Source organism: Grampus griseus (assembly GCF_964374135.1).
Source record: "Grampus griseus genome assembly, chromosome: 7".
Lineage (NCBI taxonomy): Eukaryota > Metazoa > Chordata > Mammalia > Artiodactyla > Delphinidae > Grampus > Grampus griseus.
This window is the reverse complement of record NC_139001.1, coordinates 5,476,420-5,489,141: the sequence shown is the minus strand read 5'-3', so window position 1 is coordinate 5,489,141 and position 12,722 is coordinate 5,476,420. Positions and strand designations below refer to the sequence as shown.

Sequence of the window (12,722 nt, the reverse complement as noted above, 5' to 3'; positions counted from 1 at the left end):
GCAAGGCGAGAACCTGACGTTGCCCGGAGGAGGGAGACGGGAACTGGAGGTGGCATCCAGGGGGTCGTTGGGGGCATCCGTCGCTGACGGGTCGCGATGGCAGCTCCAGCTGGGGGAGGTGGGGAGGAAGCCAGCTGTCATGGCAATGGGGAGGGGTGAGGCGGGGATAGGGATGGGCAGCAGAGGAGGCTACCCCTGCGCTGGATGGGGCTCCTGCACAGCTGGGCCCCAGGACCCTCCCCTCAGGGGCTCGCCTCGCTGGCCCACCTGTGAGATCGATTCCCGGAGCTTGCTTGCAGCCCGAGCTGCCCGGTGCCCTCGCGATGGACCTCGCACAGCGGGCCGGGGTGAGCGTCCAGCCGGGATCCTCCGTGGACGGTGGAATGATGTGCATTCATGGAACATAAAGGGTATCGACCGTTCCTTCGTCACAGCTAGAAGATGCTCACCTGCAACCGGCAGAGGTGCAGGATGCATCAACCTGGGCGGCACAGAGGCGGCTCTCACTTCCATTTCCTGCTCATTTCTTTCCATCTTGTTTTATTCAACTTGGAGAACTTTCCCTGAGAGCAGGTTTTTCAGGGGGCTTCCTTGGGTTACTGTGTGTGAGGACGGGGGTCTGTGTGCGTCCAAGACCATCTCCCTGCCCCCCCTCCCCCCACCCCCACCCCCCGCCAGGCCCACAGCCACCAGGACTCCCAGAGAGGAGGAAATGAACCTTGACCTTGGCAGGAACGTGGCCCTGAGACAGGTTAGATTTGCGGTACAGAAGTGAAACCGGTTTTGCAGCATTCCCCCCCCCCACCCCCCACCCCACCACCCCCTCTCCTATCTCTTCATCTTGTGGGCTGGCAGATTTGAATGGTTGGCCAGACTTCTAGAAACCACAGGCTGATTTATCCCAGCATGTCTCAGGAGTCACTGGAAACCAGGTGTTTTTTTTCCAGGGACGTAACAAACCACTGAGCACTCGGGCTTCCTGGGGCCTCAGCCACTGATCTAACCCGCCCCCGCTCCGGCCGTGTCGCAGCCAGACCACCTCTTCCCCACCGCTCTCGTTCTGAAGGTAGTTTTCTGTTTAGTATGGCTCCTTGGTTTGGAAGCAGTGATTGAACGAATTAGAAGGGGTGAAGGTTTTGGATGGTAAATTTGCGGGGAGATGGGAAGGAAGAAAGAATCAAGAACTGAGTTGTCCCTCCCTCCACTGCTCTCAGCACAAGGTCCAGCCCCTTCCTCTGCCCCACAGGCCCTGTAAGACCCAGCGCCGCCTATCACAGCCCGGGGGCCCCTCCCTGCCCCTGCACACCGGCCACTCTGGCCTTTTCTCTGTATCTTGGACACACCCAGCTGCCCTGCCCCAGGCCTTTGCACGTGCTGTTCCCTCTGCCTGGAATTCTCTTCCCCCAGTTTCACGTCGTGGCTTTTTATCGTCCTTCAGATTCCAGCTCAAATGTCCTCTTGTCAGACCTTTCCTGCAACCCTGGATAAAGCAACCTTGTGTCTCTGGGTCACTGACCGTCTGTGTTACTGTAGCATTGTCTTCACGGTGCTTTCTCGAATCCGAAACGGTCTTGTTTACTTGTATTCATGGTTCTTGTCATTACCCTAACTGGATATGAACTCCACGAGGGAAGGGATGCTGGCCCATAGGAAACAACCAGATGGTTGATGAGTGAATGAATGAGTGAATGAATGAACGGATGCAGGCTAAGAATCTGATCTGGACGCAGTCTCGTGAGGTCAGACATGTTCCTGTGCTCTGGTTCCGTCCCCTCTTTCTGTTGTTTTAGTGCATGTTTTCAATCTCAGAGCTGGTCCAGGGGCACCTTATGTACCCGTATGACCTCCTGCTGTGCCTCTGCTGCGTTGCTCACCCGCATGGTGTGACCACCGTGGAAAATGCCCCTCTGTCCCCGGTCCGCCCAGCTCTCCAGTAGAAGCCATGCATGTCTGTGACAGAGGATGGCCATCCAACACCGATGATGCCCCCCCGACTATAATGAAAATGGGAGGAGGCATGATGCTGGGCTGACCCCAAAGAGAGTGACCAGGGTGGACAGGGCTCCCAGAGTCCCCAGGCATTAGAGGTCATTGAATGAACCCCTGGGGATCTCTTAGCTGGGGGGACTTGTGGGTTGGAATGGGCACAGCGAGAACGGGTGACGGGTGTAAGGCTGCAGCTTCTGACGGAGCTCGGAAGAGCCGTCGCCGCCAGCCAGGCAGGTGTCTGTGCCCCAAACTCATTCAGCATTTCTTGGGTGCCTACTGTGTGCTCAGTGCGGGTGCTGGGTGCTGGGCCTTCCCCTGAGGGAGATGCCGAGTGAACAACCACAGGAGTGCAAGACAGACTTGTAATGGGCCCCGAAGAAAAGATCCCCTTGGCATGGGTGGACCAGGGAAAGGCAAACATCCCCCCTGACTGAGGGAGGGATGTGCAGAATCCCATCCAACAGGGAGGGGCTGTCGGGTTGAAAGTACGGTATGGGCAAGGGCCAAGGGTGCAGAGGAACGGGATGGGGTAGAACCAGAGGCTGGGAGAGGCCGGAGGCTGGGTTGAATCAAGATGATGATACATGGGGGGATGGGAGGGAGGCACGCAGCCACCTGGGCTGGATAATGCTTGTGCTTTATTCTGTGGGCATTGGGGAGGGGGGTGTTAAGTGTTTAGGGGACGTGAAGGGGAGCCAGGTGGATCCAGGTGTGTCCCTGCGCCTTGGGGATCCAGGTGTGTCCCTGCTCCTTGGGGATCCAGGTGTGTCCCTGCCCCTTGGGGATCCAGGTATGTCCTGCTCCTTGGGGATCCAGGTGTGTCCCTGCTCCTTGGGGATCCAGGTGTGCCCCTGCCCCTTGGGGATCCAGGTGTGTCCTGCTCCTTGGAGATCCAGGTGTGTCCCTGCTCCTTGGAAATCAGGTGTGTCCCTGCTCCTTGGAAATCAGGTGTGTCCTTCTCCTTGGGGATCCAGGTGTGTCCCTGCTCCTTGGGGATCCAGGTGTGTCCCTGCTCCTTGGGGATCCAGGTGTGTCCTTCTCGTTGGGGATCCAGGTGTGTCCCTGCTCCTTGGGGATCCAGGTGTGTCCCTGCTCCTTGGGGATCCAGGTGTGTCCTTCTCGTTGGGGATCCAGGTGTGTCCCTGCCCCTTGGGGATCCAGGTGTGTCCCTGCTCCTTGGGGATCCAGGTGTGTCCCTGCTCCTTGGGGATCTACCCAGGTGTGTTGCTCCTTGCTGCCTTCTAGTCTCAGAGCCACTCAGGTGACAGCCAGTCTCCCCCTCCCCCCCACACACCCTCTGAGTGTCATTCTTTCAGAATACCGGGACACCTGGCAGTGGAGGATCTAATTTTCACACACACCCCTGGATTCTCCTCTTGTTAAGGCAATGAGTGGGCGGGTCATTTTTAGCAGAGGTCAGAGATGGAAAGTACAGGTCAAACGGAAGTGCTGCGAGGCGGGGAGCCCCTCACACGCTTGTGCCTGGATCCCTTGGCTTTTACCCACATCTGCCTTCAGACCTGGCCGACCTTAGCAAGAGGGCGCCCTGTGCCGTAGCCCGGGGTGTTCTTGCATCCTGCCCTGGCGGGTAGGGATTGGATGGCCGACGGCCCTGGGTCTGGGTTGCGGCAGTTCCCAGGCAACGTGCACGCGTACTGACCGTCAGAACCCCTGGGGTCCTGGGGTCGGCCCCGCTGCCGTGGCTCACCCCGGGTTTTGCTTTTTTCCGGAATGAAGATCATCCTCATTGACTTTTCTGTTTGTGAAAACAGCAGATGCTGCTTTCTGCGGTGCTGTTTGCCTGTCCTGAGGGCCAGCAGCAAAAGTGCCCGGCCCGTCTCCCAGAGGCGGCCCGTGTTAGTGGTCTGCAGTGTAGACACTGCCGATATTCCTCAGTCCCCGGAGTTTGCCCTGCGCTGTCCATATTCTGCATCCTGTACACGCCCGGAGAGCATGTACAAGCGGCTCTGTGTCTGCGTGGAGCCTGCGCGCCCCGCAGCCGGGCAGGTGCTCTGGTCCTCGGTCTCCGGTAGGGCAGCGGTGCCTGGTCTCACCATTACCAGCTCTGCTCCAAGCCGGGTCCCGGCCCCGTGGCTCTGCACGCTTGTCCCTGTCCGTTCCGTGACAACATTCTGCGAGCTGTAGGAGCCCTCCCGAGACAGGAGGAGCCAGCGTTGGCGCGTGGCAGTGGGTGTCACTTCGGGGCGTGCAAGGCCTGAGAATGACAGGGGATGCCTTAACAGCCCTGCTGGTGTCAAGAGCTATCACTGCAGCGACCAGACTGAATAGCCCTGCTGGTGTGTGTATAACTCTCCTCCCCTCTCTGAGCCTTGGGTTTCGATGTCGGTTTTTGTTTTGTTTCATGAAGGCAAGAAACGACAGAGTACGTTCCTCTGTTTTTAGGGCATTAATGTTGCTTCTCATACACTTTGTGGGTTTGGGGAAGGGTTTTCTGAGCGTGGTCGAAAGCCCAAGCAGAAGACATTGCTATGTGTTTGTACCAGGACTTAATGACAACACTCAGCACTGAGGAGAGAGGAGGATTTGGCTCGTGCTGTAGAGCTGCGTGGATTTGGGTGATGGCCATCTCGTGTGTGTGTGTGTGTGTGTGTGTGTGTGTGTGTGTGTGTGTGTGTGTGTGTGTGTGTGTGTGTGGAGGGTGGCAGACAGAACCCTGAGGAACCCAGCTCTCCTTGAACTGGAAGTATTTTTGTTCAACAACACGCTTTCAGTGTAAGAGATTATTCCCAACTTTGGGGATTACGAGAGGCACAGTGTCTGTCCTTCTGGCCGGGAGGAAGGGAGGGAGGGAGGGAAGGAAGGAAGGAAGGAAGGAAGGAAGGAAGGATGGATTGTCTGGGCTCTCAGAGAAGTTTCTCTGAAAAAGGGAAAGTTACTGTAGGATATAAGTCAAGGTGGGTGGTTGCTTTAGGAGTGAGGTGCGGGGTGAAATCAACACTGAGAACCTTGAAAACTAATGGAAATAAGGGGGGATTGAGATCGGGGAGAGCTAGGGCTGGAGAGGACAGTGTGGAGGGATTCTCTGAATCAGGAGCAAAATCTCTTTATCCTTCAGAAGAGGACACAGTTAACTACCTGCTGTGCACCTAGGGAGGTTCCTGGGGACTTCCTGCCAGGTGGTCCCACAGCCCAAGGCTGCTACTACAGGGAGGAGCAGGGTTGCCATGGTGACTGCCCTTCTGGTGTTTCAGCATCTCAGGAATGGGAGCACGACTGGGGTGAAGTGAACATACAGCAAAATGATGTTTTGTTGTATTTTCATAAGAATGTCTCTTCAAACAGGGATTGACACACTGGCCCGCGGGCCACCTGCTTTTGTAAATGAAATTTTACTGGAACGCAGCCCTGCCCACTCGTTCAAGTGTTGTCGTGCTGTTCTCACGCCCCACGGGCAGAGTCGAGGGGCTGAGGCAGAGACGCCATGACCACAAAGCCAAAAATAGGTCCTGTCTTGCCCTTGGAACAGACTTGGCCACCCTGACTTAAGTCATGGGTCACTCCAGCTCGTGAGAGTCCAGCTGGAACCAGCCTTGTGCTTTATTTCTGGTATCACCTGTGTATACCGGTGTGTGTGCAGAAATTAAAGAGGATGCTACAGGGAAAAGGTTCCAGCACCGTATCCCTGCCCCTGAGAAATTTTCTATTGCTGAGACTTGGTGGGCACCCAAAATGTGCCGTTCAGACAAAAAAAAGGCATGAACTACCCCTTGGCGGTGGTGTGGGCAGCGCTCTGCCCCAGCTGTGACCGCTCGGGGCCAGAGAGAGGGTTTGAGTTTCTCAGGACCTTTGTGCCTGCACCCGGTGTCCTGGGAGAGAGCAGCTTTGATCGCCCCCGCCAGGGATACCCGAATCAGAAGCAGGTGACTCTGAAGTGTTCTGTTACCTAGAAAACAAGGCCACCTGCGGAGCCTGGTAACTGAGCGCACAGACACTGCTGGGACACTGTGAGGAAGCCTGGGTGGGACCATTGTCACGGGAGGTTGGCCAGACACCTTCTCAGGACACCAGGCGTGGCTGGAGGGCACCTGCCTCTCCTGTGTGTCTGGGCTCAAACCACACCACGCCAAAAGAATTTTTTTTAAACTTTTTTTTTTTAATTTATTTAAGTAGAGTTGAATTACATTGTTGTGTTAATTTCTGCTGTACAGCAAAGGGGCTCGGTTATGCATATATATACATTGCTTTCATATTCTTTTCTGTTATGGTTTATCACAGGATATTGAATGTAGTTCCCTGTGCTATAAGTAGGACCTTGTTGTTGTTTTTTATTCAGGCAAAAGAATTTCAATCCAGAATTCTACCAGTTTATCACACGTCTCCCCCATACCACACACACACCCCTGTATACTCTTCACATCTTCTGCAGCACAAATCTAGTAAACATTTAAGTTCTTTCAAACAATTTCACTTGAAGATACCAAAGTTCAGAGACCATTTTCTGAAGTCTGTAAATCGTTGAGATGACGCCTCGTGCTCGGTTCCTGATGTCACGCGGTGCCCACACAGTTGGAAAGGCCATTGGCCTGAGCACCGGGAGGTCTGGGCCTGCCTCCACTTCTGTGCCCTCGAGCTGTGGGACCCTGGACAAGCCACTCAGCCTCTTCGGGGTCTATAAAACAGACACCGTGCAACCCACATGGTGGGTAGCAGCTGGGGACAGGCTGCCTGGAGCCCCTCACCAGGTATGGGAGCCCCTCCCTTTCCCTCCGATTTTACCTGCAAATTGGGGTGAGCTTGGCTTCCCTTCATGGGGGTTCTGAGAGGTAGATGCGCCCTGCACCTGGCTCACTGGAAATACTCAATGAAGGTAGTTTATTTAAAATCAAAAACAAAAATCAGAAAAGGACCATGTGGTCCTCAAGCTCCCTTCTGCCTTCCCACCTTTATGGCCCCCTCGGACCCAGGACGGCCTCAGATTGATCCTATGTTTTAAAGGCAAAGATTGAGATGCTGGGGCATCAGCCTCTGCATTCAGGGACTCCCCCAAAAGTCACCATTTCTTCATTTGTTAAGTTCCCCCCAAATAAACATAAAACGCAGGTGAGAATACTCAGAAATAGCGGCGTTCTTTCAAGTAGCAGCCCCGCAGACTGATGCTGTGCAGACGCCAGGCCGCCTGCGTCCTCACGGGATGTTGGAGGGAGCGCGTGAGCCGTGCGTTTGGCTCAGCTGGGGAGGGCCTTGCTGCTTGGTCAGTTGCTGTTTTTAACACTTTCTCTTCGGAGCCTTGAAGTGACGTCAGGTGCTTGGACAGAGCATAGAGGGACAGAAAGAAGGCCGGGCCCGGTGACTGGTAGCAGCATCTCTTTGGTTGCATCCTCGACGTCCGCTTCTGCAGGTGTCAGGCTGTAGCCCGAGGATGTGCTGGACGGCAGAGGCTCTGCAGATGAGGGTCTGGTTCTCACCGCGCCTTCTCCCCCTGCCTGGGGCTCCATCCTGGCCGCCCAAAGCTGCACACTCACTGTACCGGCTCTCACCGGACCCGCAGCCCAACACGCAGCAGCCGTCCGTGCAGCTCGTAGCTTGGGGTGATGCGTGCGGACAGGAGGGCTGCGGGTCTGTGCTGCTTATGTGGCTTTGTTTCCTTGAGCCAGAAATGCTAATGTGACACAGCCTCCAGCCTGGGGCCACTCAGAACCCGCAGGACGTCGAGCGCTGTGCTGGAAGCCCACCTGACTGACCAGCCCCTTTCCTGGATGGGAGATCGAGTCCAAGGTGGCCCTGTGCTGCTCGGGCCGTGCCGGGACTTGGGCAAGGCTCTGGCCGTTGCCTCCCTCCTGGCTGACGGGCGTTTGTTTCCCTCCTGAGCCCCTGTCCCTCCATAGTTAGTGATCCCCATCCTAGAGACACTAGAAGGCTCTCGCAGCTTTGCCGAGGGAACAGTCCCATCAATCCTGGAGACTTTCTTGATGGTCCTGTTAGCCTCCCCCCTACGCGAGGCCTTCGTGTGTCTCGAGAACGTGAGAGGCCTGGGTCTGAGCCCTCACCTGCACCTCTCCTGCCCGTTGGGGCTCCCCACCTGCAGACGTCAACTTGTCCTGCCCTGAGCCCCAGGCCATGCTGAGCTGGCTGTCTGGGCAAAGGGCATCACCTCTCCAGGTGCCCCAGTCGGGGAGGGAACAGATGAACAGCTGTCATCCCACTCACCCTGCCTGTCAGCGTCCCGGGGCTGCTGCGACCAAGTACCGCAAGCTGGGAGGCTCTGAGCCGCAGAGGTTTATCCTGTGACAGGTCTGGAGGTGTCGGCAGGGCTGGCTCCTCCTGGAGGCTCTGAGGGGGTCTGGCCCGTGCCCCTCTCCCAGCTCCTGGTGGCTCCAGTGACGTGGCTGCATCACCCCATGTCTCCCTCCATCTTTACGTGGACTGCTTCTCTCTGTCTCTGCATGTCTGTTTCTCTCTTTATGAGGACACCAGTCATTGGACGAGGGACCCACCCTAGTCCAATGGGGCCTCATGTTAGCTAATTACATCTGCAAAGATCCCTACTTTGACATTCGGTCACGTTGGGAGGTTCCAGGAGGACGAGAATTTGTGGGGGGGGACCCAGTACCTCCCACAGATCGTGGTTTTTCCTGCACCTGGGAGTCCCGGCAGTGCTGGCGCTCAGGCCTTGCAGTGTTGAGGGTGCTGGCTCGTGGTCTCTGCGGTGCAGGCTTCCCGTGAAACCAGAGCCTGCCCTGTGTCTTGCCTCATGCCTGCTCCTTCCTCCTTAGGCCTTACTGAAGATGGACTGCCAGGGCCTGGTGGTCAGACTCATCCAGGACTTCGTGCTTCTGACCACGGCGGTCGAGGTGGCCCAGCGCTGGAGGGAGCTGGCCGAGAAGCTCGCCAAGGTGTCCAAGCAGCAGATGGACGCATACGAGTCTCCCCACCGGGACAGGAATGGGGTGGTGGACAGCGAGGTGAGTGGGGCTGCCCTTCCCTCCACCTGTAAAATGCAGTGAGGACCATGTCTACTGTACAGCGTTTTTACGAGGACAACATAGGTAAAACGTGAAGGCAGGTGCTGGGCACATAGCAGGCTCTCGCCGAGCGGGAGCAAGTCTCATCCTTCCCGGGATCCTTAGTTGTGAGCCCGGGCCCTGGCGGCGGCAAGGCCACTATCCCGTCAAGTGGGGCATTGGAACAGCATCCTCAGAGCTGCCCATCCGTCCCTGGTCCTGATCTTAAATTACCTTCCGCCCGATGGTGCTTGACGGAGCCCTTCGTGATCAGTTCTGGTTGGGGCTCCACCCCACACGGTGTGAAATGCATACCTGGGATGCTGTCAGCTTCGGCCAAGGCTGGTTGGGTTCCTGCTCAGGGAGTCTTTGTTTTCTCACTTGTATAGTGGTGGTCACTTTAAGTTTCTGGAAAGACGGTCAGGCTTGCAGGACCTCGGAAGCTGGAGTCCCAAGAATAAGGGCATCCTTGATGGATGTGAGGAGTTTCTAAATAAACGGAAAGTGCTGCGGGAGGTTGGAAGGAGAGAGAAACCTTTCTATCTGTGCAGTCACTGCTTGGTACTAAACACCTGCTCTCACACAAGGCGTGTGGTTCTTCCCTCTGAAATGTGCTGGCCCGGGACGAAGGGGGCTTCTTTGGGTTCATTTCACTCTTTAAAAAGTAGCATCAGGGGGCTTCCCTGGTGGCGCAGTGGTTGAGGGTCCGCCTGCCAATGCAGGGGACGCGGGTTCGTGCCCACGTCCGGCAGGATCCCACATGCCGCAGAGCAGCTGGGCCCGTGAGCCATGGCCGCTGAGCCTGCACGTCCGGAGCCTGTGCTCCGCAGCGGGAGAGGCCACAGCAGTGAGAGGCCCGCATACTGGAAAAAAAAAAAGTTGTGTCAGTGATGAACAGAGACACTGGTACTAGGAGAGGTTCTAGGACCCAGTCTCTCAGTGTCCCCTAATCTTTTCTCTCTCTTTTGGTTTTGGACAACTCCACTACCCAGGCCATGTGGAAGCCTGCGTACGACTTTCTACTCACCTGGAGCCACCAGGTCGGGGACAGCTACCGGGATGTCATCCAGGAGCTGCACACTGGCCTGGATAAGATGAAAAACCCCATCACCAAGCGCTGGAAACACCTCACAGGGACCCTGATCATGGTCAACTCCCTGGACATCCTGCGAGCGGCCGCTTTCAGTCCCGTGGACCACGACGACCTCGTGATTTGAACGGGTCTGCGACCTTCTGACGCCCTCCCAGAGGGCTGCCCCGGGGTGCGTGCCCTCTGTCTGCCCCGGATGCCCAGGCGGGCACTTAGAACTGGGGAGGGAGGGAAGGTCAGCTCAGACAGACCCAGGGTCCCTCCTGGCTGGACCCACACCCAGGACCGAGCACACGCGATGTTCCACCCGCCTCCTCTGTCACGGGAGAGACCTGGAGGGAATTTCTACTGCAGGTTGTTGCCAATCAAATAGCTTTCTATTTGTTAAGTATAAATTTAAATAACTTTTTTTTAAAGTATGGGGGGGGGGCGTACGAGAAAGGTGGTATCTAATTTTTTAATGGACCATAAAGGTAAAAAAAAAAAAAGAAAAAGAAAATACTTCATAGGGGCAGATACTGTTGAGGTTTTTATGTTCTATAAAGACCTTTTTAAATTATGTTACAGATGTATATATGTATTTAAGGGTCATGGGGGCATTTCTGATCACCGGATTCTCTTTGCATTTCAACACTTAGCACGGAAAGACACTCGTTCAGATGTTGGACCTTTTTGCCTCTGTACTTGTAAAAAAGAAAAGAAATCAAATAGGAAACGTGGTGTTTCAGTCAATGAGTGTGGTCCGTGCGCCTTCTCCCTGAGGCTGTCCTAGGCCTGCGATTCCCTGTGATTTTTATTACCTTCTGTACCGTGGCCTCGTGTTGCAGTAGAGGAACGGCCACAGCACAGGGGAAGCGTTTTTGAGCTTTAGCAGGAGGAGTGAAATCCAGCAGGAGCGATTGGGTGCGCTTGAGATGAGAAGGCGGCGGGCAGGTGGCATTCTCTACGGCCCCTGCCTGTGCGCCCTTAATCCAAAAAAAGAGATAAGCCACGTGGAGAGAGGCAGCCCCTGCAGCTCTGAGAGGTCCTGCTTCTCCCCGGGGACAGGGGAGTGCTCGCTGCAGAGCTCGAAGCCTCTCCTCTGGGCACGAAGAAAACGTCACCACAAGCACACCCTACGCTGATGTCCAGAGGTTCCTGCTGCCATTTGCCAAACTCTCTACTTCATTCCACCTAAAACGTAACCCCTCTCCCCTCCTGGTGTGCCCGTCTCTCTTTGGAAATAAATAGCATAGAGGAATCTCTTTTTTTTAAACAATATGAAGATTATCTGTGCCGGATGAATGTCGTCTGAAAATGTTTCCCACAGAAAATCTGGGACTTGGCGGACTGTTGCATTGATAACCTTGATGGTCGGAGATCAACTTGCGCTGAATTCTACAGTTGTGTTGTGCGTGCATCTCGGAAGGGAGTGAGGGACAGGGAGGAAGAAATACTGGCAGATCAATAGAGCTGATCCCCAGGAAGGGGCCAGGATATGTGCTGTGCTTACGTGAGTGATACTGGGCCATCTGGGGTTCTGGCATCTCATTCTCTAAATCTGCTTTCTGGAAACATGCTAATTACTTAGTATAATCAATGTAAATCCCTTACTGGGCTAAAACATTCTTATATATCTATTGATTCAAATACGGAAGGCCAACTGACTAGAAAACAACAATAAAAAAAAAAACACTACACGTTTTATGCTGCAAGAACCAAGATACACAATTCCCCCAAATCATCACACGAAATCACCTTACGTACTGGTTCTTCACTCTCCGCCTTCAGTCTTCCCAGAGAGCGTCTCTCACTCTTCCCCAAAGAAGAAACAAAACCAGTCGCACCTTAAATACTGAGATTTTTTTCCTCAGGGGCTTTAAATAGTTTCCTATGCAACATGTCTTGTAGCACAAATTCAATTCTACGAAAGTTGCAGTAAATTTTCTTTGGATATTTTAACATAAGTGTGTGTGTTTTTTTTCCGTACGCACCCAGACTTTTAATAAAACACAAAACCTAGCGTAAGTGTCTGTGCATAGAACCATGGCTCCGTCCCAACCCGGTCTCCCCTAGGTGACAGTGTGACAGTTGGTTTAGTGGGTATCTGTTTTCTTGCTATTGATTTAATTGTTCTTGAAATATAGGGATCTCAGTCATCAACTAACTAATGGGAATCAGTGTTGCCTAGAGCACCCAAAGGGTTCAAGTGGGTGGCTTTCCTTTTTCTTGGTCCTGGGTACCTGGAACTGGCCAATCCCAAACCCAAAATCCACAGCTGAGGGCCGGACAGGGCCGGGCATCTTCATCAGGTTACAACAGGCCGGACTCCCACAGGCCCTGCGCTCACCAAGCCCAGGGAGAGAACAGGATGAGGGAAGGGGGGCAACTGATGGAGACCAGCCCCACCTGCAGGTGGCAGGGAGGAGTGGGGCTAAGGAGAGCCCCCTTGAGAAGTAACTTGAATCCAAGGCCAAAGGCTGAGTAGGCACCAGTGAGCCCAAGGCCAGGCCAGACCTGGGGAACAGGGTGTCTGCAGCACCGAGAGAGTACAGGGACCACAAAAGGCTCACCTCCTCCCCACCATGGGCCTGGGGCGTGTTGTACAAGCAAGAACCTCGGGGTGCACCTGTATCCTCCGTGCTTCTCAGTTCCAGCCCCGCCAGCCGTATCCTGACACCCATTTTGCAGTTGACTGACTT

General features: G+C 54.9%; 1 protein-coding gene across 1 annotated transcript in view; it reads left to right on the top strand.

Moving 5' to 3' along the window:
- The window catches only part of SH3BP4 (SH3 domain binding protein 4), a 94,327-nt gene extending 82,372 nt beyond the window's left edge, over window positions 1-11,955 (top strand). Inside the window, exons 4-5 of the mRNA XM_082658366.1 lie at window positions 8,724-8,912; window positions 9,944-11,955. Of these exons, the coding sequence (XP_082514492.1) occupies window positions 8,724-8,912; window positions 9,944-10,168 (414 nt within the window). The 3' untranslated portion in view covers window positions 10,169-11,955. The remainder of the gene's footprint in view (window positions 1-8,723; window positions 8,913-9,943) is intronic.
- The last annotated feature ends 767 nt before the right edge of the window (window positions 11,956-12,722 follow it).